This window comes from Chelonia mydas, chromosome 26, assembly GCF_015237465.2.
Source record: "Chelonia mydas isolate rCheMyd1 chromosome 26, rCheMyd1.pri.v2, whole genome shotgun sequence".
Classification (NCBI taxonomy): domain Eukaryota; kingdom Metazoa; phylum Chordata; order Testudines; family Cheloniidae; genus Chelonia; species Chelonia mydas.
The window spans coordinates 4,973,129-4,999,690 of NC_057859.1; the positions used below are offsets into that span (position 1 = coordinate 4,973,129).

General features: G+C 50.4%; 1 protein-coding gene across 2 annotated transcripts in view; it reads right to left on the reverse strand.

Moving 5' to 3' along the window:
- The window catches only part of GFRA2 (GDNF family receptor alpha 2), a 95,628-nt gene that overhangs the window by 65,178 nt on the left and 3,888 nt on the right, over window positions 1–26,562 (reverse strand). Inside the window, exons 2-3 of one of the 2 annotated variants that reach the window (XM_043536460.1) lie at window positions 15,672–15,971; window positions 3,776–3,859 (exon numbers count right to left, since the gene is read on the reverse strand). In XM_043536460.1, the coding sequence (XP_043392395.1) occupies window positions 3,776–3,859; window positions 15,672–15,971 (384 nt within the window). Of the gene's footprint in view, window positions 1–3,775; window positions 3,860–9,147; window positions 9,298–15,671; window positions 15,972–26,562 lie in introns of those variants that run through there. The other variant, XM_037886505.2, reaches the window with a different exon arrangement.

A 26,562-nucleotide genomic window follows, 5' to 3' on the forward strand; every position in this document is an offset into this window, starting at 1 on the left:
TGTTAATACACCCCAGAAGGATATTAGCCTTTTTCATAACTGCAGCACATTGACTCATATCCAATTTGTGATCCACTATAACCTCTACACCCTGTCCAGCAGGCCTACCACTTAGCCAGTTACTCCCCATTGTGTAGCTGTGCATTTGATTTTTCCTTCCTAAGTGTAGTACTTTGCACTTGTCTTTATTGAATTTCATCTTGGTGATTTCAGACCAATTCTCCAATTTGTCAAGGTCCTTTTGAATTTTAACTGTGTCCTCCAAAGTGCTTGCAACCCCTCCCAGTGTAGTGTCATCTGCAAATTTTATACGCATTTTCTCCACTCCATGATCCACATCATTAATGAAAATATTGGCTAGTACCAGGCCTAGGACTGACCCCTGTGGGACCCCACTAGATACATCTCCCCAGTGTTCTTTAACCTGTTCTTTCACGATTTTGCCATGGGACTAGCATGTGGCTGGATGTTCCTCACTCCTACTCTGCATTTGGGCAACCCTTAGACAGGTGAGCACTAACTCCACAAGGGATCTTATAGCCTTCCACAGGCAAGTGCTCACCAGTGAGACACAGGGCTGCACAAGCTGGCCCGCAGAAAAGAAGTCCTTTCTCCCAGTATAACACTTAAGGCTTAGGGTTCATACTGGTACCCTTCTTCAAACCCTACCACTACAAGGTCCTTTCGTGTCTATTTTGGGCATCTGGAAATCAAGATCCCTCAGGTAAAAAAAAACCAACCAAACCAACCAAAAATCAACTCTGCTTTTTCTCCACACCTCTTGCTTTGAATCCTGCCAGCTGGACCTGCCCCCACCTCTGGACTCTCTCATAAATCACAGCGTGTCCAGACTGACACAAATGCAGGTGACACAAATGGCCATCTGCCCTCTCCACCCAGGCCTGGCACCTGGTCAAACAGCCTCCTGGAACTCCAGCACAGACGCCCCATTACCCAGTCACTCATTCCCATTCCTGTTCCCCTCGCTGCTGACCCCCCTGCCCAAAGAATGGGAGTGGCAGCAGGGTGTCAGCCCCCCCCAAGAGAGGGGGGAGCTGTGTCTAAGTGTCTCCCTCTGGGAAAATCTTTGCTTAATGGACTTGACACTCCGCTGGGTGAGAGAACACGTTTTGTGTGTCTACGAGACAAATGAGCAAATTACAAGATCTCCAGCCCACTTTATCAATTCCTTATTATCTGATGCTTGGAGGCAGCTAGGTCCAAAGGGAAAAAAAAAAAGTCAAACACCAAACCACAACAGCTTTGTAAAAGAAAGAAAGAAAGAAAGAAAGAAAGAAAGAAAGAAAGAAAGAAAGAAAGAAATCCACTCCAAGGAAGAGCCTGCGCTCCTCACGCTGATGGTCATGCCACAGAAGATGAGAAGGTAGCAGGTTCCAGTTTCAGTTCCGTCTTGCCAATTTCTCCTCATCTGCTTAAAATTTAGATTGACCTAGCTACATCACTCAGGGGTGTAAAATGTTTCACACCCTAGTGCCATAGTTAAGCCAACCTAACCCCTGGTGCCGATGTGGCTAGCTACCACCACTCGGGGAGATGGATTACCTCCATCAGTGGAAAAACCCCTTCCATTGGTGTAGGTAGCATCCACACTACAAGAGCACAGCAGCACCACCATATCTGTGCCCCTGGCACCCATAGCTTAGACATGACCCTAGGTAAGTGACTAACAGAGACAGACCAGGAAAATTCTGTGCTGCTGGAAACTGGCACATCTCCACTGAAGTTAATGGAGCCCTGGCGATTTCCATCAGCAGGGAATTTGGCCCTGGATTCATTGCACCTTTCTGGCTATTTCCCCAAGCTGTCCTCTCCCAGGATTCCTCAGTATCTGTTAAAAGAAAAGGAGTACTTGTGGCACCTTAGAGACTAACCAATTTATTTGAGCATAAGCTTTTGTGAGCTACAGCTCACTTCATCGGATGCATAAAGTGGAAAATGCAGTGAGGATTTTTTATACACACAGACCATGAAAAAATGGGTGTTTATCACTTCAAAAGGTTTTCTCTCCCCCCACCCCACTCTCCTGCTGGTAATAGCTTATCTAAAGTGATCACTCTCCTTACACTGGACCAACATGAGTTAACTAATAACACTTTGCTGCAGAGTCCAACAGGAGGCAAATGCAGAGAGTAGTGCAGGGGTGACCCTACATTGGGTCACCCCTGCACTAAAGTGGGTCTAAAGTGATCACTCTCCTGAAACCTGTCAGTATCTGTTAGTCATCCATTGACTTCAGCGGGAGCAGGAACATTTTGCTTTGCTGGATGCATTTGGCAGATGGATTCCAATGTCAGGAAATGTGAGGCACCAGACACAGTTATAGACCCCTGCTCCCACGGAAGCCAATGGGAATCTTGAATGTCTGAATGGAATGGAGCTAGATAAGAAAGGGGAGGAGCTGCAAGCGATGCCTCACAGTTACTGAGTTCCTAGGAAAAGCTGCAGCCGGGAGGCCCTTGGAGGTGCATAAATCAAGGAATGCATTTCAAATAGAGAGGAAGAAACAATGCAGCATAGAACGCACACGTGCACATGGGTCGTCTGGCTTGGGAAAGGATCCCACAGGCCTGGAGACAATACAGAGGGGGCAGAGAGAGGGAAGAAGAAAGGAGACACAGAGATAGAGGGAGCCCTTGAGGGCCAGGAGAGAAGGCAATGTCTAGCTGCAAAATTAGAACTACCCTGAATACCCAAAGGAAGAGAATAACACCCAGAGGTCCCGTGCTGCACCCAGACCCCATCTCTGCAAGGTCTCTCAGGACTAGAGCACTCCCCAGAAGATCCAGTTACAAACTCTCCAAGTCTCACGCAGCCCTGGGATCTCAGGTGGTGGTGCTACGTAACCAGCTCCAACAACTGCACAACGCCGTTCACCATTTCTAATCCCCCTCACCACAACGGTTAGTTACCAAAGCCACTGTGTGGTTGCAAAGAATACTCCTCACAGCTCAGAAAAATTAGCAGGACGAAGACCCAGGAGACCCAATGTAGGGTCACCCCTGCACTACTCTCTGCATTTACCTCCTATTGGACTCTGCAGCAAAGTGTTATTAGTTAACTCATGTTGGTCCAGCACTCTGCTCTCAGTTCCACTGTTGTAAACTCCAAGTAACTCCACAAAAATCAGTGCAGTGCCACCAGATTGGCACCAACATCACTGAGATTAGACTCTGCTGCAACATGCGTTAATTATATATCTATACACGCTAACCCCAAGAGCCTGCTTCTGGTGCCCTGTATTTCGTGGCATCACCAGCGCATGGTGTGAACCACTACCGAATGAGAAGAGTAAGGCTCAATTCTGCTCTCAGTCACACCAGCACAATCGAAATCTCCCCTGACTGGAGCTACTCTCGATTTGCACTTTTACTTGCTTGCTGCTTTATGTGAAGAGCATCTGCCCTGTAGTGTTTCACGCCTGCTTTGCACGGGTGGAAATAACAGCGTGAGGTGCAGGGCAATTGAGAATGAGGCCCAAAGCATTCTCAGTAGCAGCGCTAGAGATGTCACTGTTATCCATAGCTCCAGGCTGCAACATCTTAGTCACAGAATTATGATTGCAAGGCAACCAGGGGAAGGGGAGCACAGTATGAGATATTATGGGGTGGGAGATAGGCTGGAGAGGAAGGGATTGAGGAATGGGAAAGGGAGCTAATGTTTTATCATTCCCCTGGAGGTTGGCAGAAGGTCTATTCACAGGCGAGAGGAAGAGAATATAAAACAGTGAAAGCATGTTTTGTTTTGCTTTTATTACCTGAGAAAATTGAAGCGAGTCTGAATATATCAGAGAGACGAGAGGTGACCGGCTCGTAAGGGGAAGCTTCATAAAATTCTTCTCCTGGAGTAGGGGAAAAAAATAAAATAAAAGAGATTGAAACCCCGCACTGAATAAACCCAACAACCACCCATGCTATTACTGAGCTGCCTCCCCCAGCCACTGTGGGGGAAGCCAGTCATAAAACACGAAGGGGATTAGGTGCTAAATCCCACTGAATTTCAGCAGGATCCAGCCACGGAAATTCCTTTGACTCCTCTACAAATCCTATTCATCCTGGAATGTTCTGATGATTCATTTCTGCAGAGCTGGTCAAAAAAATTTGACCATAAAAATTTGCCCATAGGAAAATGTAATTGTCAAAATTGAGACTTTCCCCACAGGAAAATGTCAATTTCACCAAAGCTTTTTGATTTCTGTTTCAGGAGAATTGAAACAAATGTTCATTGCAAATGGACACTTCAAAACTAAATGAATTTTTTTTTTCAGTTCAAAAAAATCTCATTTTGCCATGTCGCTCAAACCTGTTGACGTTTTCCCAGATTCAAAACTTCGGGGGATTTTTCTCCCCTGCTTTGCAGAAAGTGTCAGTATTTTGACAGTACCTTCCGACTCAGAACAGAAAGTTATTTCAACATGTCAGAATTCTCCTCTCACCCCCGAACAGCTCTCGTTCAGGGCTTAGCCTTTGTTAGAATTATGGCCGATTTGGTGGGGAAGAAAGGGCATTTCCAACCTTGATTCGTATTGATAAGCAGCCCCCTACAGTTCCTGGTATCATTGGGTCCCTATCTAAATAATTTTGCAGCCTTCAGCACCATCATATCATAGCTCCTCCCAAACATTAATGAATTTACCTTCAGAGCCCCACTATAAGTCTGATGTCATCCTCATTGTACAGATGGGGAAGCTGAGGCACAGAGAGGTTTGTGTGAACTGAACAAAGTCATCTTGTAGCAGAGCTCAGAACAGAACCCAAGTCTCTTAACTCCAAATCCATCTTCTCACAAACACTTTCGCACATAGCAGAAAGGTGTATATTCGGGGGAAGGGGGGAATTTGGGTATTTTAATTACAAATCCAAATTTTTTGCTTCCAAGACCTTAACTGGGGTTTAATAACCCAAATCTACAGACCCTAAACAGGCTCAGCAGAACGCAACAGCCCCTTGCTAACAACCCCACCCACGGACCATAACTCTGCCAAAGATCATGGCATATTAACCCTTGGAGCATTGGTTTGCAGAGAGCTAAAGAGCTCGTGGCTTTTCTCCAGGGCGGCTGCACAACTCTGTGGAACTGAGCAAAGCTGCCAGTATGACCAGTATACATAAAGCACCACACTAGGGGCCAAACCTTGGGACCACTCCCATTGACTTTAATAGGGTCAGAATTTGGAGAATTGCTCTCCAGGGCAATGAGCCCATTACTAAATTGCCTTCAAGCATCTCCAGGAGCGATACTAAAATTAGTTCCAGGTGATGATCTCTCTTGCACTCACACACACAAATTCCTAAACCAAACTGCACCCCAAAGAGCAACCGTCAGCAAAGTTAAGGGTGGGACGACAAGCAGAATAGGTCATGAGAGCATCTGTCCTTCTTAAGGAGAGATTCGTGAAAGGACCATTAATATTAGTCGTGGCCCCGAGTGCTCCCATTGTGCAGGGGCTCTTGCTAGAGAGAGAAAAAGAAAAAAATCAATGGAAGACCACTCCAAGCTCCCAGCAGAAGACTGACCAACAGCCTTGTGCATCGATTTCCATTGTACCTAGCCATGCTTTCAGTGAGCTCCCAGCACATCTCTGTGGATTGGGAGAGAGCCAGGGCTTGTGGAGAGGGCCTGTCCGAAGACATTTCCTGCCCAGAGGAAGGGTTGGCAGATGCTGAAGTGCCCATCCTGGTGATAAGTGAGCTGGGGTTGCAGTGGAGGGATTAGGAGCAGATGAACTGCCACGCCACACATGGACCCATAAACCAAGGAGGACACTGGGTCTAACCACACTGCCCACACCGGCTCCCTGGAGGTGGAGGCTGGGCTGGGGATGGCTCCTTTCCAAGCTAGCTCTCTGCTGATCAGCAAAGGGGATTCTCCAGGAAAGGGGCAGATGATTAAACAGAGCGGCCTTTTTCCAAACCCAGCAGCCAGGCCCAGAGCCTGCTCTGGGTTACATCAGTATAGACCATTGTCTTCGGCGGCATTGACGCCGGCATAGCGGAGAGGAGAATCTGGTCCTGTCTGCCCAAACCCGTACTAGGAACTGTGGTGCTAGAGTGGGAGGGTGTCTTGTGGATAAGGCATGGTACCAGAACTCTGGGGAGCTGGTTCAATTCCTGGCTTGGCCATAGACTCCTTGTGTGACCTGGAGCAAGACACTGAAGACCTGATTCTTAAAGGTATTTAGCTGTCTAACTCCCATTGCAGTCAAGGAGAGTTAGGTGCCCAAATACCTTTAAGAATATGAGCCTTAATCTCTCCATGTCTGTAAAGCAGGGATGACCATTCTTCTTTCGGCTGTTTAGACTGTAAGCTCCTGAGGCGCGACTGTCTCTTGCTATGTGTATGCGCAGCCCCTGCCACAATAGGGCCCTGATCTCAACTGGGCCCTGAGGGCACTGCTGTAACACAAATTACAGCTAGCTACTTTTCACTGTTGGCATCGGCTTGCACCCGTCACAACAGACCCCAGAAATAATCATGAGGATCTCCAAGCACTTGGATCCGTGCTGAATTTAGCCTCCCCAGTCCTTGCCAGGACAGTAGGTATTATTCATCTCTATTCTACATTACCCCCACCACGTGCAGTCAGCAGGAGCTGACTCCACCAAGTCCAATGGCAAGCACAAGCCTCAACCACTAGAGCTAAAGGAGTCACTATTAACTAGCAGCAATAAGAGGCTCTTATCCCCTAGGTGGGCCAGCCATTAGCATGAAAACACAACATGATTTGGCAGAGCTTACAGAGGGGGAAGTGAAGCATGAAGCGATGGGTATGGACGGGCGACTCTACAGCAAACCAAGCCGTGGGGTTGGGATGACAAGTGGGTGTCAGGAGTAACAGGGGACCTCCAAATTCCACCTTCCGCCTGGGTTTCAGGTCTACAGATGTGAAGAGAACCGACTCTTTTCAGTTCACTGGTGATTCCAAAATGTTTGTTTTGAGCTGAACCAAAACTTTGAGCAAATCAAAACACAGCTTGATTTTGAAACGTTTGAGTTTTGATTTTACCATCTTTAAACTGCTTTGATAATAAAATAAAGAATTTTGAAACAGTCGCTTCAAAGCAAAACACAAACATCGAGATTTTTCACAATTTTTTTTCGCAAAACAAACCTCTCAATCTGTCAATTTTGGTAGACCATGCAGATAGTGAAAGAGAGGCATGGAGGATTCAAATCAGCCCTGATCTAAGCAGCTGCAACTCTTTGAAATCAATGGAAGTTCCATCCTCTTGTGCCAGAGCTGATTTTGCCCAGATAGTTCAAGTGATTTGCCCACTATTCTCAAAGGCAGAGCCAAAATCAGAACCCAGGAGTCCCAATATGGGGTTCCCTGCTTGCTCCCCAACATCAACTCACACCGATATCCACACTCTCGGATCTGCTTTTTCATTCTCTTGCTTCAAATTCAAATTTGCAAGGCTGATCTAAAGTAAGGCTACCTGCAGAAAAAAGGGGGCCCTCTCCTCATAAGGGAAGTGCTGGGATACCGCCCTTTACCACCAGGTCACGGATTCAAATCCAACCTAGGTCCATAGTGACCAAAAGCAATCGCTCCCATGAGATGTATGTGACGTGACTTGAGTGGGATTCAATTTCATTCCCAGTGTTTTAAATTGTTGGTATGACAGTATTTACAATCCCGCACCACGCTCAGGTTTCCATTGCACTAGGTGCTGTACAAATACAAAGGAAAAGATACTTCCTTCCCCAGAGAGCTTACAGTGTCACTAGGTAAAACAACACAGAATTTGTTCCCATCTGTAGGGTGGGGATAAGGCACAGAGAGACGAAGTGACTTGCCCAAGTCACAGAGGGAGTCTGTGGCAGAACCGGAAATAGAACCCAAACCTCCGGGCTCCTAGTCCAGAGCCTCAACCATCTCTCCAACTGTTGGCTGTTAAACCATCTCTCCAGACCTTGCCGTCACAAGAACACTCATCATGCTAATTGTCCTATCTCAGACTCGGTTGCCCTGGGGGTCAGAGGGTGTCTCTCTCTCGAGTGAAGGGGAACATGAAGTGAGCTTGCTCTGGCCCACAGGGGATGCACCTACTCTGTGGATGAACAGAGGTCTCACACGGTGACCCAGCTGTTAGTTCCCTTGACAGGGAAGATGCTCAGCCAGAACAGGAGGAGACAGGAGGCTTCTGTTTCTAAAAAGATTTACAAGCCTCCTAACAGACTGTGGCCCATGCCCGCTCTTCCAGGCTCTTCTGGATCATTCAGGATATTATTAGCCTGAGCAAGGCTGCTTTTGTCCCCCATAATTAAGAAGCCACTCAAAACCTTCTGCTGGAAAAGAGGCCTATTAATAGGCAGGAAGCAATCAGGCAGGGCTGGAGCAGCTCCTCCACGGACAGTTATAAATGCATTTCGCTACAGGAAATCCTTCAGAAAGATCGTGAGGCAAAACTGGATGCCAGGGAGCTGGGATTGAGCCACCCTCCTTCCCTGCTGCAGAGCAGAAGCAAGACCGGGATGGGACCTGGATAGTGGGGAGATCAGCAAGAGGACAGAGAGAGAGTCTACCACCTGGCTCCAATAGCTTCCACCGCCATTCGGTGGCCTCTGAGAAATGAATTGGTGGGTCTCAGTCTACTTCCCCCTGGCCAGGTGTCTTCATGGCACAGAGGGGCTGGAGGACTAACTCACGCTTAGCGAGCATGAGTGACAACAACACAGCTATCGCGCCGGGAGCTGAAACACAAGCCTCCAGACGGGGTCGTGCTCACGCTGGCCACTCCAGACCACCCCATCTCAAGTGAGCCCAGCTCACCTCAGCTCAGACACGGTACAGCCAGTCTCCCACAGGCTGTCCCATGGCCTCACTCTCTGTCCACCTACCTCACCTCCACGGCCCAGGGACCAACCCGGCCGAAGCCGCCAGGAATACACATTACACAGCACAGACACACCAGCCCCAGTTCCAAGCTGTTCCCATGGCGACCGGCTCCTTTTGGCAATGGACTCCTGCCCTGCCCGCTGAATGGGCCTTGTGAGGAGTCCCGCGATCGGGTACCCAGCAGCCAGGAGGAAGGTGCCAATCGCCTTTTGGGAGGGGGCAGCAGCGCTGCAGGCCCACAAGAGAAACCAGAAGGCGCCTGCTGGAATTAGAGACCACGGACTGACCTCTTGGAGGTGATCAAAGCAGACTGAGGGGAGCCTCAGTGATGTGAGAGAACAGAATTCCAGCCTCCAGGCTGGAAAGGAGAAGAGCAGGAGGAACACAGAGAAAAGGCAAGCTACAAGGCGGCAGTGTCATCTCGTGCACAGAGCACTGGACTGGGGAATCACGAGACCAAAATGCTATTTCTGGCTCTGCCCCAGACCCTGCTTTTTGTCCATAGAGGAGCCGCTTCTCTCTGTGCCTTCCCTTCCCATGTCTGCTCGAGCTAGATTGTGAGAGCTTTAGGGCAGAGGCTGTCTCTGACTATCTCGGTTGATGCCTCTGCTACAGTACTACAAACGAATATTGAAAACAACAACAACCCCACCCTCCTCATGTGTTATTTTGGCCTGTTACCACGGGCTGGTGAAATTGAAAGGCTGTTAAAAGGAAAGGAAACACTTACGATCATTCTGTAAGAGTCCCTCGTTTAAATCCTGCCAACACGTTCGCCATGCTGGGTTTGCTAATGCTCTGATGACAAATGGCACCTTTATTAAAGTGTGTTTAGGAAACACTAACCTCTCGCTATATTGCTTTGCCAATGCAATAAATAATTAAACACTGGCTGAACCTTGCTGCTCGCTAGGAAAATTACCCAGTATTAAAAGGGCATCGAACTTCCCCTAAGCTGGCTGAGATGCAATTAACCGCTGGGAAAGGCACTGGGGTGAAACGAGCCAGGCTTAATGCAGGGGACTAAGCTGCCATGCACCAGGAGAATGCAAAACTTGCTCACTTGAGAAAGGTGAGCGAAGAGCAGGCTATTGGCCAGATGCATTGTGGGAGAATTAGCCTCTCTGAAGCATCACATATTGGCAGTGTCAGAGACAGGATACTGGCTAGATAGACCACTCTGATCCAGTGTGATAGGTGGGGGATCACTGCATTGAGAGATCTAGTTATGGAAGGAGATGGGAGACCTGAACAGATTGTCCAAAAGTCTGCTGCACTACAGTGAGTCTAGCTGCATAACGAGGTCTCTGAAACAAGATGGGATTTTGTATGATGGCTTTGGATGGTCCTGCAGCAGCTCCCTGCTATCCTAGTCCTGGGTTCCCCACATCGCTCTGCCAATGCCCCTCAATGATGGGCATCAGCACAACCTTCTACAGCTGGTCTGTTACCTACTGGTTAGACCACAGGAGAGGAGTCAGGAGTCTTCCTGGGTTCTATTCCTGGCTTCCCCACCGACTCTGTGCATGAATTTGGGCCCTTTGGCCTTGTCATCACGATGGGAAAAGGTGTGTTCTTACCCCATTAGCTAATATGTGGTAAGACAAGGTAAAATCTGAGTGAAGGCAAAGCCGTGCCGTTCTCATGTGAGTTAACAAGTTGAGGTAAACCTAGGATCCTGGCCAGAGTTGCCATCTCACCCTGCTAACCTGTGTGAAAGCTACAGCCTTCCTTGTCTTCACTAGGATTTTACCCCATGTTAGCCAACACATGGTAAGAACACACCCTTTTTTTCCCTTCTGTGTCTTAGTTTCTTTCTGTGCCTCAGTTTTCTGCTCTGTGAAATGGGGCTAGTATTCTTCCCTCCCTCCTGAAGTTGTTGTTAGGCTAAATTCATTCATGTGTGCAAAGCCCTTTGAAATTGCTGACTGCACGGTGCTGAGGGGCAAATCACCATTAAGTAGAGATTCCTGCTTCCCGCCTGACTTTCTGGCCATCCAGCAGCAGAGCTGACCTAGAGGCTAGGGTTTACCTCCACCAGCTGACACGTGTTAAAACTACAACTTGCCTCATCGTCGATTGCAATTTAACATCAGAAAAAAGTGTGTTTTAACCAAGCATGGGTGAAGGTCTAAGGGAGTCACCAGGGGCCAAAGGTTTCAGAGGTACTCAGCACCCACAGTCAGGGCCAGATTTTCAGCACGTTGGGTGCTGAGTGCTTTTGGAAACCTGGTCCCAATGTTGACTGCACACAAACTTACAACACTTTAATTAAATGAGTGCAAACCTCTGGACGGACACTCTTATTCCAGTTTAAAGCTGGTTCTATTGGTTGAGTTTACCCCTGTACGTTTACCCACACACTGTAAAACAACACAAGCCTGGTTTAACCTCACTGAACAGTGTCCACACACAAAGTTTCACTGATTGAACTAAACTAGTTTAAAAATCACACTGATAGTTGAACAGGTGCCACTTTGTGGGTAGGCCGCGTTCTATTCTATCTCCAGCCTGGAGCCGCCAGGGAGCCACCGATGGAGGAGAGACCCGTGTAAGGAAAAGAGGAGGGTTACAGTTTTGGTTGCGCCGCATGGTTAGAAAGAGGAACTATTCCCCTTTCACTCCCCACCACACTCCCTTGGCTCTTAATTACATGAGAGGAAAAAATGAATTGCTTTCACTTGCAGGATGCACTCCTATGACCCTCTCTCTCCCCAGCTCCTTTCATCCTCTCTCTCCTGTTCTACACTCTCTGCTTTATCCTTCCTTCCCCCAATTTTTCCTCCCTCTACTCCACAATCAGTTCCCACTGAGGCACCTAAATAAGGGCTGAGTTTTTCATGGGACCTGCTGTGTGCTGAATCTGCTGGTCGCTCCATTCAGGTGCCCAAGCAGGAGCCTTCGGGTACAGAGCTCTTTGAAAAACCTGGCCCTGAATCTTTAATGAGGCAGCATGGTCCAGCGGCTGATACATCTGACTAGGAGTCAAGAGACATGCGGTATAGTCCTAGCTTTGACACTGACTTGCTGTGTAACCCTGGGCAAGTCATTTAATGTTCGCTGATTCCATTTCCCCACCCATCTTTAAAATGGGATAGTGAAACTCACCCCACTTTGTAAAACACTTGCAGATCCAATGTCCTTTGTAAGTGGCAATTATTATTTCCCCAGGGCTCTTCTGAGTTCTCTACATGCTACCTGACCCTGGGCACTAGAATGTTGTCACTCTTTATACCTGCTTTGTGTGTGCAAGACACCCCAGTACACATAACCCACTTTTCACCTCTCTCTTACAAGGAAGCAACATCCACCATTTCATCTGCATGTGCCAGGAGCATTCCCAGGCACCCAATGGTCTGCAAGCCACATTGTGGGCAAACGTATTAAGGAAAAGCTACAGAGATTGCTACGGATAGGGCTGGACATTTCTTGGCTGGCTCATCGTTGCGGGACAGCAAGGATGGATGATGCACCTCTGGCTGGAAAAGATCGTCCAAGGGGCAGCACAGGTGCAAGGGAAATGGGAGGGAGGAAATTTGCTCGCTACAAATAGCAGCCCAGTGGCAGCTGGGATTGAGGCAGAGACTCAGGCTCATTCTAGTCACCAATGATACATTTTCCCATATCACAGAGCAACCCACTGGGGGATAGTCAGAAATGACTAGCGGCCCCTGCTCCATGCAGACCCAGGAAGGAAATGACCAGGGGGGCGGCTACAGACTCAGGATTGAGGGGTATGGGCAGAGCTGCGGGAAGGAATCTTGCCAGCACCTGCCCACAACACACCAAATTCCAGCCAGCACTCCCAGCCCCTCAGGTCTGGGGGGTCCCCAATTCCACATCCTAGCACAGCCAGTCAGCTGAGCCACTGATTGTGATATATAGCAAGGAGGAGGGGAGGGCCCCCGACTTGCTGATGTAGGGAGGGGAGGGATGGGAAGAGACAGCTTCCTCCCCCTTCCCTTTGATGAGGAGGAGAGAGTAGATAATCCTCTCTCCAATAAACAAACCGGCCCAGCGCTGGCAAAATCCAATTTCAATTACCTGCACCGCTCCCCTCTCTGATTTACACCCTCACTGGCCTGCAATCACAGCTGCCTCTGGTGCATCTCGAGGCAGTTCATTTGTGGAAACAGCCAGCTCCGAGATCCCCTCGTGCCCTTCCCACTGCTCTCGCTCAACCTTGCCAGAGAATGGCCAGTATTAAGAAGGTGCCTGGTTTTCTCCCAGAGAGCAGACTTAGGGCAGCTGACAGACTGCACATGGGGCTTTAGTACAGCCTACAGCCTGTTCCCAACACATGCCCCTCTATGGCATGCACGCAGCATCAAAGGCCCGTAAAGAGTCAATGAAGCCTAATGGCCAAAGCAGTAGCTTGGAAGCCAGGAACTCCTGAGTTGTAGTCCCCTTCCTCTCTCTTCTTTTGGGGGAAACTGAGGCACGGGGAGCAGATGATCAGTCCCATCCTGAACTCAAGCAAGAGTTCTGCACTCACAGGGGTTGAAGCCGGAATCATATTGTAACAGACACAGGACCACTGAAAGCTTCTTGTCCTGAACGGGGATCGAACCCCAGCCCTCTTGCTCCCTGAGCACAGGCCCCTGCTGCTTGAGCTAAAGGAGAGTCTGCATAAGCTGCAAGCAGTGCAGGGCCTGTGGCACATGGCTGCGCAGTTCCAACACCACCCACCAGAACTGGCACATAGCACTGTTAGAACAATCCTTTCTGCACTTATATAGACTCTTGTACCCGAGGATCTCAAGACACTTTACAGAGAAGGGGAAGGAACTTGCCCAAGGTCACTCATTGAATCAGTGGCAGAGCCAAGAACAGAAGCCAGGGCCATAGTTTGCTCGCACTGATGCCAGCATAAGTCTGAAGCAACTCCACTAACTCCAGTGCAGTTGCCATAATCCAGGCTGGAACAGAGCAGAGTCTGCTTCACCAGCCACGAGCCCACCCTGCCTGGCAGATGAGAATTCCCAGAGACAGCAAGTAAGGGGATAAGGTGCCGTTCCCACCTGGCGAGCCTGGGCTTCCACTGGACACAGACAGGCAGGAGCCAATACAGTGCAGGAGAGGGAAATGCTCCGCAAGCAAGGCCTGGGGGACACTCATATAGATACACGAGACTAGATTGACAGCCCGGAGCCTGCTCTGAGAGGGGGGCAGGCAAACAGCCCATGCACAGGCACCAACTGGAGACCTGGCCCTTTGACCCCACTAATGCAAACTGGAAATTAACTCCCCGCTCCCTGCGCGCTGGGCCCCCCTCTCCGTGACCTGTCTCGATGCCCCGACGTGTCTTCTCATTACAGCCCAATCTGCTCCACCGTGCGCGGCCCCTTCCGGGGTAAGGCTGCCTAGGATCAGCCTGGCATTCGCAGCTTGGATATGAAAAGGCAGCCGCACCAGAGAGGAGCCCAGCCCCATACTCCTCTCACTCCCATCAACCCCTGTTCCAGCCCAGTGTGGTTCTTGTGAGGATGCTCCTTCCAGAATACTAATCAGCTGTTTAACATGGAGAGAGAGGCAGTCCCAAAGCCGGTCAGCCTGGGACTGCCCTCTGCGTTGGTGCAGCTCACCGAGCTCTCAGCCCCTGCCATTGGCGATGATGGTGGGGGTGTGTGCAGGCACTAGGAAGCCTCAAGTCTGGCAAATTCCCAAGGCAGGGATGGGATGTGCCCGAGTCTAGGGGAAGAGAGAGTCTGGGAAAAGGGGATGGTGAGAAAGAATCTAGAGGAGGAGAGTGGAGAAAAGGGAGAAGAGTCTGGAGGGGAAGGGGAGAGTTTGGTTCTTTCTTCCCCATCCCCACCCATCGATTTGGCTTCTGTCTGATAATGAACAAGGTGAGAGATCTACCTGGGATCTAAACACTGAAACCTTGGGGGTTGAAAGCTGAGACATGCCAGTCCAAGACAGCCCTACTGATACCACTCCAGCTCTACCCAGGCTTACACCAGCCCATGCTGCACAATAAGGCACAGAATAAACTTGAACGTTCCCCATGTAATTCCACTAATGCCCCATATTCCTGACCTGAACAACACCCCCTGCTATTCCAGTCCTGGACTCCCCTCACAGCTCTGCAAATGCCCCTCAGTCCTTTCCTGCTGTTCCAGTCCTGGACTCTCCCCACACACACACTGCTCCACTAACACTCTTCACTCCAGACCAGCTGGCCCCCCTGCCACTCTCGTAGTAAACCCTCCTCCGAAATACACTAATGAAGAATCTGATTCTTCGCTGCCTGGCACTTGTGTCACCCGTTATCCCACCTGTGCAGAACAGGTGTGAATTGCTCCCAAATCAGGACACCAGCGGGAATGTTTTACTTCCCCTTTGCACAGGTGTAAATGGCAAAGAGGGAGAGAGAGAGTCAGGCTCTGAACACATCTCCTAACTCACGCCTGCTTCATCAGCTCCCAGGACTAGCCACATGGGGTTCCTGGCCTTTGCCAGAGTGGATCAGAACAGCTAGTGGATCAGAACTGTTCCCTCTCCACCCACCCCCAGCCACACACACCACTACTGAGCTAGAGGATCAGAACCCACCCACCTACCAACAATCCAATGGGCCGAAACCACCCCTCCAGCCATACCAAATGGATCAGAAGCAGAACAGCCCCCAGCTACTCCTGAGCAAACAGACTAGAACATCGCATAATGGTGCAGAAGGGCCCCTTTACCACTTGGCCGTGGGATCAGCCCTCATCCTCACATAGCTCCGACGGGGCTAATCCATCAGAACAACTGCATATGGGGCACCCCCCTCCCCGTGGACCAGGCCCGCCCCACGCAGGACGCTTACCCTCCGTCAGCCCGAGGTGTATACTCCAGTAGATCTGAAGGCACTGCAGCTCCTTCTTCATGCCCCGCTTGCAGTGGCAGTCGTAGAGTGAGCTCTCCTGCAGCACCTCGAGAGCCGCCTGGCACTCCTTGTTAGCCAGCATGGTATTCCTGTCCCGGCCAGCCAGGCACTGGCGCAGGGTGCGGTAACGGGAGCTGCAGCTCGACTCGGCAGCGCACAGCTCATTGGCCCGGACACAGTCCACTGGGGTACGCCAGCCATGAGGGTCTTGGCCAGATGCCAGGGAATGGAGGATCTTGTCTGGACAAGGGGCAGGGGAGGGGAAGAAAAGAAAGGCCAGAGCGAGGTGAGTGATGATAGCCACAGGGCAGGGACGAGAGCCCTGCAGCAAAGCAACGCACTGCCCTTTCACAGCCCCTCATACTGACAAACAGCCCCCTGCCCAGCCAGCCTCCCGCTAGACCTGGGTCCCCCTCTCCCAATCCTGCTGATGCAACATGATCCTGACCCATAGTTCCTACTGCTCCACCAGCCAGGTCCGCACCCCGCCCGAGCTCTGCCTCTTCAGCTGGATCCTGACCTGCAATCCCTCCCCCCTCCTCCTATATTAGCCCTGGGTTCCCCACCCCCCTCGGTGCTGCTCTGCTACACCCTCAGCTATACCAGTCCTGGACCAAGGAATCCATTTTGAAGCACTTGGAGGAAGGAAGGTGATCAGGAACAGTCAACCTGGATTCACCACGAGCAAGTCATGCTTGACTAACCTGACTGCCTTCTATGATGAGATAACTGGCTGTATGGATATGGGGAAAGTGATGGACGTGATATATCTTGACTTTTGATACGGTCTCCCACAGTATTCTTGCCAGCAAGTTAAAAATGTATGGATTGGATAAATGGACTATACAGTGGACAGAAAGCTGGCTAGATTGTCGGGCTCAGTGGGTAGTGATCAACGGCTCAATGTCTAGTTGGCAGCCGGTATCAAGCGGAGTTCCCCAGGGGTCAGTCCTGGGGCCGGTTTTGTTCAACATCTTCATTAATGGATGATTGGATGGATTGCACCCTCAGCAAGTTCACGGATGACACTAAGCTGTGGGGAGAGGTAGATATGCTGGAGGGTAGGGATAGGGTCCAGAGTGACCTAGACAAATTGGAAAATTGGGCCAAATCTGATGCGGTTCAACAAGGACAAGTGCAGAGTCCTGCATTTAGGATTGAAGAATCTCATGCACGGCTACAGGCTGGGGACTGACTGGCTAAGTGGCAGTTCTACAGAAAAGGACCCAAGGATTACAGTGGACGAGAAGCTGGATATGAGTCAACAGTGTGCCCTTATAGCCAGGAAGGCTACTGGCATATTGGGCTGCATTAGTAGGAGCAATGCCAGCAGATCGAGGGACGTGATTATTCCCCTCTATTAGGCACTGGTAAGGCCACATCTGCAGTATTGCGTCCAGTTTGGGGCCCCCCACTATAGAAAGGATGTGGACAAATTGGAAAGAGTCCAGCGGAGGGCAAAGAAAATCATTCGGGGGCTGGGGCACATGATTTACAAGGAGAGGCTGAGGGAACTGGGATTATTTAATCTTCAGAAGAGAAGAGTGAGGGGGGATTTGATAGCAGCCTTCAAATACCTGAAGGGGGGTTCCAAAGAGGATGGAGCTCAGCTGTTCTTAGTGGTGGCAGATGACAGAACAGGGATCAATGGTCTCAAGTCTCAAGTGGGGGAGGTTTAGGTTGGATATTAGGAAACACTGTTTCACTAGGAGGGTGATGAAGCACTGGAATGGGTTACCTAGGGAGGTGGTGGAATCTCCATCCTTAGAGGGTTTTAAGGCCCGACTTGACAAAGCCCTGGCTGGGATGATTTAGTTGGGATTGGTCCTGCTTTGAGCAGGGGGTTGGACTAGATGACCTCCTGAGGTCTCTTCCAACCCTAATCTTCTATGATTCTATGACCCCAGTTCAGCTCTGCAGCCCACCTGCTCTTTCAGACCTGGGATTCTCTTGAGCAGAAACTGTCTGTCATGCCTAGCTCATAAGAGACTAAGTGGTGCCACAGCCTCATTTCTCCTGCGGCCAGGTTCCCACAGTTCACTACCTCTCATAGCACTAGTAGATTGGTCCTTACAACCCTCAGTTATCCACATTTTCCAGGTGGGGAAACTGAGGCACCACACCATGAAGCAACTCAAGCAACATCACACAGCAAATTTAGGAGCAGAGAGGGGAATAGAAGCCTGAAATCATTGCTCTCAGTCAGCTGCTCTAGCTACTAGAGAACATTGCACTGCACATATAAAGCCGTATATTTGTAGTCAGTGATCGCATCAATATGAGTTTCATTGCTTTTCAGTCTGAAGTGTCCTTACAATATAATGAAAATCCTGCATATTAAAAATATGAGAGGCAATGAAAAGTTGTACCATGCAATAAATCTGGCTTAGCTCTTATGGTGACAGTCACAGAAGGGTTAATTTTTCACTCTCTGAAGGACCTAGACAACAACCTTCCATGGAGGCCATCATCAGGGTTTGAACTCCCTGCCTTCAACACCAACCTCTGCCATTTGAGCTAGATGAGTAAGTCCAGTAGCTGGCAGCCGTAGTAAACTGTTATCCTCCAGGGGAGCAGCCACTACAGGGGAATGCAGCATGCACTGTGCTAGCATGAGACATTGGGAAGCATTAGCAGGTCCTCAGGATCACTGATCAGCTACAGAGAGCTCGTTTCCAGGGCTGCGATGTTTGTCACTGACTAGCCTTATTAGAGCTCAGAGAAGAGGTGGTGCAGGCCTAGTCTCTCCCGCTGAAAGAAAAGACCAGCTCACAAACCTGCAGTAAGTCATCCCTCAGTAGACACTTAGAGCAGGACTCCCCCGCAAGAGTCAAACTCCTACTGGACTCTTCAGCGCCCTCCTCCTGGTTATAAGGGTTTTACTCATCCACCTTGGGGGCGGGGAGGGGAGAAAAATACCATGTGACTTATGCAACCGATCGCAACACAGCTCAAAAAATGAAGGCCGTCTCAGTGGATCATGTGCTGTCAATCCACAGGATAAAACAAAGCCCACTGACTCCATTGCGTCACTCCAGGTGTGTCCCAGTGTCAGGTTCACAGAACCCAGGATGTTCCACCTAAAAGGGTCTTCTTCTCAGCTTGCAGCCACCCATTGAAATAAGGGCGGGACGGGGATCTTTGTAAATCTGGTCACACTCCACTTCCAGGTCTCTCTGCCCCTCCTATCCCAGGCTGCACTGATATGTCAAGGAAGGCCCATGTTGTCACCTGATTATGTGTAACCTCTATTCAAGTTAAGGGCCAGATTTTCAACAGAGCTCAGTGTCCATCACGCATCCGCTGGTCCCCAACTCAATGGGTTTGTTGGGGTTTAGTCCCCCACTGGTGACTGCAATGACTTCATTGGGATGACCCCCCCTTTCTCACCAGCGTCGGGTTATGGACTAGTGGATGGTGTGCCAGACTGGGACTCAGGAGAGCTTTACTCTATTCCCAGCTCTACCACTGCGCTTATGTGGGACCATGGGCAAGGCACATCACTGCCCTGTGCCTCAGTTTCCCCTCCTGCTTTTTGTCTGTCTTCTCTATTTAAATTGTTAGCTCTTAGGGACTGTCTCTTACTGTATGTATATACAGCACCGAGCACAATGCGGTCCAAATCTTGACTGAGACTTCTAAGTGCTGCCATAATGCAAATAATAGTAATAAATAATCTATCCTATTGCTGCTTATTACAACGTCCCCCAGTATGGAAAAGCCTGCAACTTAGGCATACTGGGAGGTCAAGATAAGCAAACCCCATGAATACGGTGGGAGTTTATTTCTCATCTTCTAGGTTGAAACCACCAGGCTTCTCTCTCCTGTGGCCAGATCTCTAGAGGCGCAATAACTCCCAAAGCCCATATGTGGCCTTTACATAGCTCGTGAACTTGTCCAGGAGATAGACAGGCACATATAATAGGCCCACCCTGACAGAGGAGGAAACTGAGGGTCAGCAAAGTGAAATGACACATTCCAGCCCCTACAGGGAGTCACTGTGAGACAGAACCCAGGACTCCTGACTCCCCAGTCTGAGTTCAACCCACTAGATCACACCTCTTTTCATTTAAGCTCTGATCCTGTATTCCGTCCTTGCTGCAAATCCCCAGTGACTTTAATGCAGGGTGGTGGCTGAGAACTTCCTGTATCTCACTGTTTAATTCCAAAGTCAACAGGGGTCCTGACCAGTTGTTTGTAAACCAGCCCTCGCACAGAGAGAGCCCAACACCCTGTTCTGTGAATCTGGAATGAGTCTGCTGAAGTGACTCTGGATTTGTAGCACTGTATCCTTGAGCAGACGGTGGCCTGGCTGCACCGGATAGGGGCAGGCAGAAGAGGGAAGAGTCCAGCTCGCCAAAAGAAATGCCTCAAAAAGTAGCAAATTCCAAAAGAAATAAATAAAGCTGGAGTATTCTGTGCTCATGGAAGGTCTTGACCTGGCAGTTTTTGTGCAAACAACAGAGAGGGGCTTGAGCATCCCCCCCCTGCTAAGAACTGGACCACAGCCCAGAAGGCAGTGCCCCTCTTCCTGCAAACCCAAATGCTGTTTCTAAAGGGAAGCCGATGTCTGGAGCAATCTGCCCCAGGAGCTGCTGGCAGATTCCACCTTCCCCAGGGTGCTGGGGCAAGATGGACAGTTAATATGCAGGGCCTGGTTCTCCTCCCACTCACCCCGGAGGGAATCAGGAGCTGCTGGAGTTCCCAGTAGGAATCGGCTGTGGTGGGCAGCTCAGAGTATCAGTGATACCGAATATAGAACCACTTTTGCTCAAGTTCACTGGTTGTAACTGATGAGTCGATTTGGGAATAAGGAGCAGATCCTCTCCCCACACCCAGAACACGCAGGGGCTCTTCTCACCTTCTGGAGCACGGAACACAGCATATCTCACATGACCCATCTCCTTCAAATGCAGGCCACCCAAGGGGCCCTGATGGACATCAGTCCTGGCTTCTCTTCTTGCCTGGCTGAGTAATGCCCTGAGCTTTCTCAGCCGCACGTCGCTAGTGGGTGAAAGCATTCAACACCCTCTAGCGTTGAAGGGGTTCGGAACCTGGCTCTGCTTCCAAATCCTGCAGCTCAGCCCTGTCTCTGCTTAAACCAGAGCCAGGCAAAGGGTTGGGTAACCTGCTGGCTAAGCGTGCGTCCAATCACCCTCTAGTGGCTGGTCCACATAGAAGATAAGAGTCTACTCCTGCTGCCAGCTAGTGAGTTGCACCTACCACTCAAGCAGTAGCAGTCTGTGCTGAACCATTGCAAGTTAAAACCCTGCTGGGAATCTGGGCACTGGGTTATTCTGTTTGGATCAAAGCACAAACATGGAGCTCCCAGCCAAGTTCACTAAGGCTCAGGCAGCCTCTGAGGGTATATGTACACTGCAGCTGGGAGATGTAATTCCCAGCTCCGGCAGACATACCCATGCTAGCTCTGCTTGAGCTAGCATGCTAAAAATAGCAGTTTGCCCATGGCAGCTCAGGCAGTGGCTCGAGCCAGCTGTCAGAGTATGCACCTAGGAAATCAGATGGAGTTATACGCAGGCGGCTAACCCAGGCTGCCGCCCGTGCTGCCGGAGTCACGCCGCTATTTTTTGTGGGCTGGCTGGAGCTAGCATATGTACGTCTACTTAACCTGGGAATTACACCTCTCAGCTGCAGTGTAGACATAGCCGAGTGAATGTGCAACTGTTTCACATCAAAATTACATGAAATTCCCCTCTGGTTTCCAAAAAAAAAAAAAAAGTGAACAAAACTCGCCTGTTTCAACGAGCAATCCTGAAGCGCCCAGCTGCTTTTATAGTGATTACATTTGCAGGAACTTGGAAGGTAAGGACATATGTAATTATCCAATAAGACTAGTGGTCTAATACAGCTTATTTGGGGCTCTAATAAAAACCAGTAAAGACTCTGCAAAACTCAAGCAGACAGTAACCAAAGGAAATATTTGCACAGAAGGGAATCACTAGGGACATTTCCTCCATCCCTTTCCCCATAACAGAACACTGTCCAGGGCTCAGCACTACCTCCTTTCCCTGCCCCAGCCTCCCCTTCATCCAGCCAGCTCCCAGATGTATTCCCCAGCAGCCCAAGTTCTGGTTTGTTGTGCAAACTGGATTCAAGATAGGCCATCAGTCAGCTGAACCATCTGGTGCTCCCTGCCACAGCTCTCTCCCAAAGTAGTTTCCCCTGTACGATTCCAGCAGACCTCACTGAAACATTCACACACATGCTTCATCCCTGACCGGTCCTCCTTCCAGACTGTGCAGGCGTTAAATACCTCCAGCCTCCAGCAGGTTTTCAAATGGGTCTCGCAGCTGTATTGCATCTGTTGCTCACTGTACAGCAAGGTCATGCTGGCCAGTTTGGCTGCAGGGTTTGCTCTGTTAGGGAAGATTGTGCAGGACGTGGCTCCTTCCCTTTGGTGTTCAGGGACATATCTCCTTGGACCAGCATCTCTGCAGTCTTTCTAAAGCACAGATCCAAAGATGGGAAACAGTCCGTCCTCCATCAAGCCATTCCAGAAATTCAGCAGCTGCAGAGCACCAGCCTTTCACCCCTGCAGAGTTCGGGACCAGTTCTAGTTCAGGTCCCCAGTGCATTGAGTCTGGCAGGTTTCATCCTTAGCCCCGGTGAAAGTTTGTCCCCCTTGTGCCAAAACATGCCACTGGAAATGTCAGCTGCCAGTACTGGAATAGCAGAGAGGGCTGCAGGCCAGGAATGAGGGGCATCAGCACAGCTGTGGGGGAGCCTAGAGCTGGAATAGCAGCAAGGAGGGGGGCTATGGGTTGGCAGTGATGGGCACTAGCAGTGTGGGAATAGCAGGGGTGCTGTAAGCCACGGCTGAACCACGTTGAGGGCTCACGGCTGATCAGTGGAGTATGCTGGAGGTCTACACTGGGCCACCAAACGAGCTTTGGTGATTCTTAGTTATGCTGTTGGGGCAGCATAAAGGGCCAGGAAACAGCCCCCTGGTTGGTGTAGTGCTGTAGAGCTGCATAAAAGCAATATACTAGCCCAGCTCCCCAGGAAGGTGGGGATGGGACAGTGGCGGGGAAGGGGCAGGGCTTGCATATTGCACTGTGGCAATTCTCTGCTTTCATGGGAAGGAGAACATAAGCTAGAGCAGCCCTGAGGTTTATTGGCTCTCCATAGGCCTCGTCCTGGAAAATGTTACTGAAGTGAGCAAACGAATTTGAGGGGAAGGGAATGTAATCCCTAGCCAATGTGGCCAGCTCCTGTGATTTTATCAGGAGTCTCACAATAATTGCTTTATTTTCTTAAAGCCCCAGCTTCTGGAGTCAGGTGAATACAGGAGAATGTCAGCTTCCATAAAAAGAAAAAGCTTGATGCTTGCCCTACTGGTTGGGAGAAAAAGCTTCAAGATGTGACGTGGAAAGGCTCAAAAACCAAAGGCAAAGAAACAAACCCCAAATGGGATTTTTTTTAATCTCATGAGTTTTGGGGCATCGGACTCAGGATTCTTGAACACTTGGAGTTGGCGATGCTGGAGATTGGATACAGCCATGCCGGGTATACTAGATACTCAGCTTACACACAGCTAGCGCTGACCTTCACATGAGCTGGCAGGAGATCTACTAAAAACGGTGTGTCTTTCCCTTCCACTTAGCTCCTGCCCCTGAGCAGAGTCATGCCTGGACTCCCTGCCTCCCCCGTCTCTCTCTCTCTTTTCCTCCTTCTCCAACCAGTATAATTGGATCCAGACATAATCATTCCATTTCTAAGCAGGGGCTTCATTGGATTTATTCGGGGGGGGCAGGGGGGTATTTCTTTATATTGAACAATATTCCACCGAATTTAAAACCAGGCCTTTCACCAACAGGTTGGAAATGAAACCCGCACGGCCCATGGACTGGCGGCGAAGATTCCATATGCTGGAGCCTAACATACAGGTGACGGTGGAAGAAAAATGCCCCTTTAAATACCCAGCCAGAAAGGCTCCCTTCTTCTCTGTGCCTGGGGTGTGACAGATTGTACCCCCCCACACACACACTTCAGTCCTTGCTAATGCCCCTGGGCCTGCTCCCGCCCAGCCTTCAAAGGTGAACTTCTGATTTTACAGCCCTGCCTTCTGCGCCACGGAAGTGATTCTTTCCCGCCGTGTGCTCTGATAACAAAAAACACTAGATATAAACAGAAAATGTCCGGCTGGGTCTAGCCTCAGTGTACCAATTCCATCTTATCCCCCGCCGAGGGTCACTCTGGCCAGGTATGGAAGTGAGACAGTGACACCTAGAGGCAGCTGGGAGGCCCATGCTAGCTTCACTCTGAGAGCAGATCCGATTCCACCTGCAGCAAGGACAGTGAGGGTCGCTTGGCTTTGTTGTGAGTGTCTTTAGCCTTGCTCACTGCTTTCCTACCGCCCTGCATAGCGGCTGAGGATGACCTTTTCATTCACTATTATGTCCATGGTTTGCTCTTCTTCTCTGCCACTCTCAGACACGTGCCATCCTGGGAGCTGAGTGGTGCCCTAGGTTCGGCACCTAACACAAGCTTTTCATGCGTAGACCTGAGATCAAACCTTCACTTACGTTGCAAGTTAGTGATTTATCCTGCGCGTCCTTTGAGAATATTAGTACACCATTCAGTGCACAGGCAGAGAGAACAAAAAGCTAAGGACTGGGAATAACCAGCCTTGAAGGGGAGTTGTGCAGTCCAGGACTGAAATAGCAGGAGGGATTGCAGGTCAAAACGGAGGGGCATTGGCAGAGCTAGAGGGTGAGGCAGTAGCCAGAACTAGAATAGCAGGGGGTGCTGCAGGTCAGGAGCGAGGTGCCATGGCAGAGCTGTGCGTGGGGAGAGGACTGGACAGGGGATGGTGGAGGTCAGAACTGAGGGGCACTGGCACAGCTTGGGGAGGGAGCCCGGGACTGAAATAGCAGCGGGCATTCCAGGTCTGAATCGAGATGCCTTTGCAGAGCTGTTCACTGGAAATGTGTCCATCACTTGCCCTCAGGCCAAAGAGCAGAGAGTAGATTTACTTCTCATTTCAGCAGATCTCTGACCTTTTGGGCCATCACTGAATCTTGTTCCATTTGGGCAGACATGAAAGGTGTCCCGGTAACTGGCACTGTCGGTGTAAGAGACCGTAGCTCGAGACCGCATCCAGCCGAGCGATGAGGAGCAAATTTACCCTTGCCCTGCTGGAAGTTCTTCTCGTCCTACTGATACTATACTCCATGTGGGCTGGAGGAGGGATCCATGAGGCAGAACGGCACTGGAATATTGCTGTCAGACCTCCGGTTCCATGCACGATCTCAGAGCTGAGCAGGCTTGTTCTCCCCATTCCACAACCGCAGCCACTCTGAGCCAGCCCCTCACATATGGAAAGCTAAACACTTTGCCCAGGCAACCAAAAACTCCAGAAAGGGCTGCTGGAGGGAGGGATCTGCCCATCTCCCCAAAGCTAGCTCTTCCTCCCAGTCCCCCATCTCTGCACACACTCAGATTTACATCAGGGATGACGTTGTCCCTTAGTTTCTCAAGGTCTCGCTGCTGAGTTAAGCCCCAGTAGGCCTAGATCCAGACCCAGGTCTCCCCTTTCTCAGGAGACAAAGGGAAATCCATGCTCCAATCTTTCCCAACAAGGTTCCACAGCTCGGTCTGAAGTGCCTTCTCCATCCGGCCATCCTCACTGGATTCCCTTCAGCCATGCTCCTCACACCCCAGCCCAGCCTCCAGCTTGACTCCCAAGCTGCACGTGTGAATGCACGGGATTGGTTTACATCAGGGGCTGAAGGGCAGGCGTGGCAAAGGGGGAGCCAGGTCCGGAGGCCACGCTGCTCCAGAAAATGTTGCCAAGGCAGATGAGAAAGACAAAAAGCCTTGCTCTGATGTAATGAAAAGAGAGCCTGGGATTGCAGAAAGAGCCCATGGGGAGGGAGGTCCAGTGTGCATATGGAAAGGCATTGCTCCTGCACTGACCCTGGCATGAGCAGAGATGCCCACCAGTGGCAATGATGGGAAATGCAACAGCAAATCTACCAATGGAGACACGGAGAGCTGGACATGGGCATGTTCCGGTGGCCCTATCTCTGCTACCTGGCCTGCCCACCCTCTAGTGCTAGGACCAGAATTTTCCCATCTGACACAGCCATCCCAAGCCAGATACTACCCCAGCATGGCTTCTTGGCTGGCGTATTTGCTGGGACTGTCCTGGTCCGGTAGCCAGTGGGGCACCATGTTGGGGCCCAATCCAGCAAAGCACCAAGCACCCTAAGCTCCCGTTCTGGGCACCTCTGAAATAGCCCCTACGCAGATAATGACCCAGCCCCTGCTTCTTAAATCCCATGGAGCTTGTGCATTTAGCTCATTACAAGCAGGGGTCGGAAACAGGAGGGGGAGCTATGGGGGACCACTGTTCCCCAAGCCTGCTAGACAAGAGGGAGCCCCCCTCTGTTTTCAGAAGAAGACTGGAAGCTGGGTATCCCTGCATGCCCCCCTTGCTTCCACCCCAGATTATGAGCTCCTTCTTTACAATGTGCCCCTTGTCATCCCAGTGCCGACCTGAATCTGCATCACAAGCATCAACGGTGCCTGTTTCTCTGCTCTGTGCCCCCAGCACAGATTAAACCTTCCCTGCTCAGCCCATCCTGCCAGGGAGGAGGAGGTCTGGGACAATCACAGACCAAACACATGAGGCCAAGTTCACTCCATTGACTCCAGTGATACATTGGGCCCTGCCCTCCACCATCCGCAGCCCAGGCCCAGCTGTTGTATCAGGAAGCCTGAAGTTATCTGATGGTGCCTTGCGCTCCTCTCCCATTCATAGCATTGAAATGCTCCTCAGAGCCCACAGGAGGGAGTTTGCATGGAG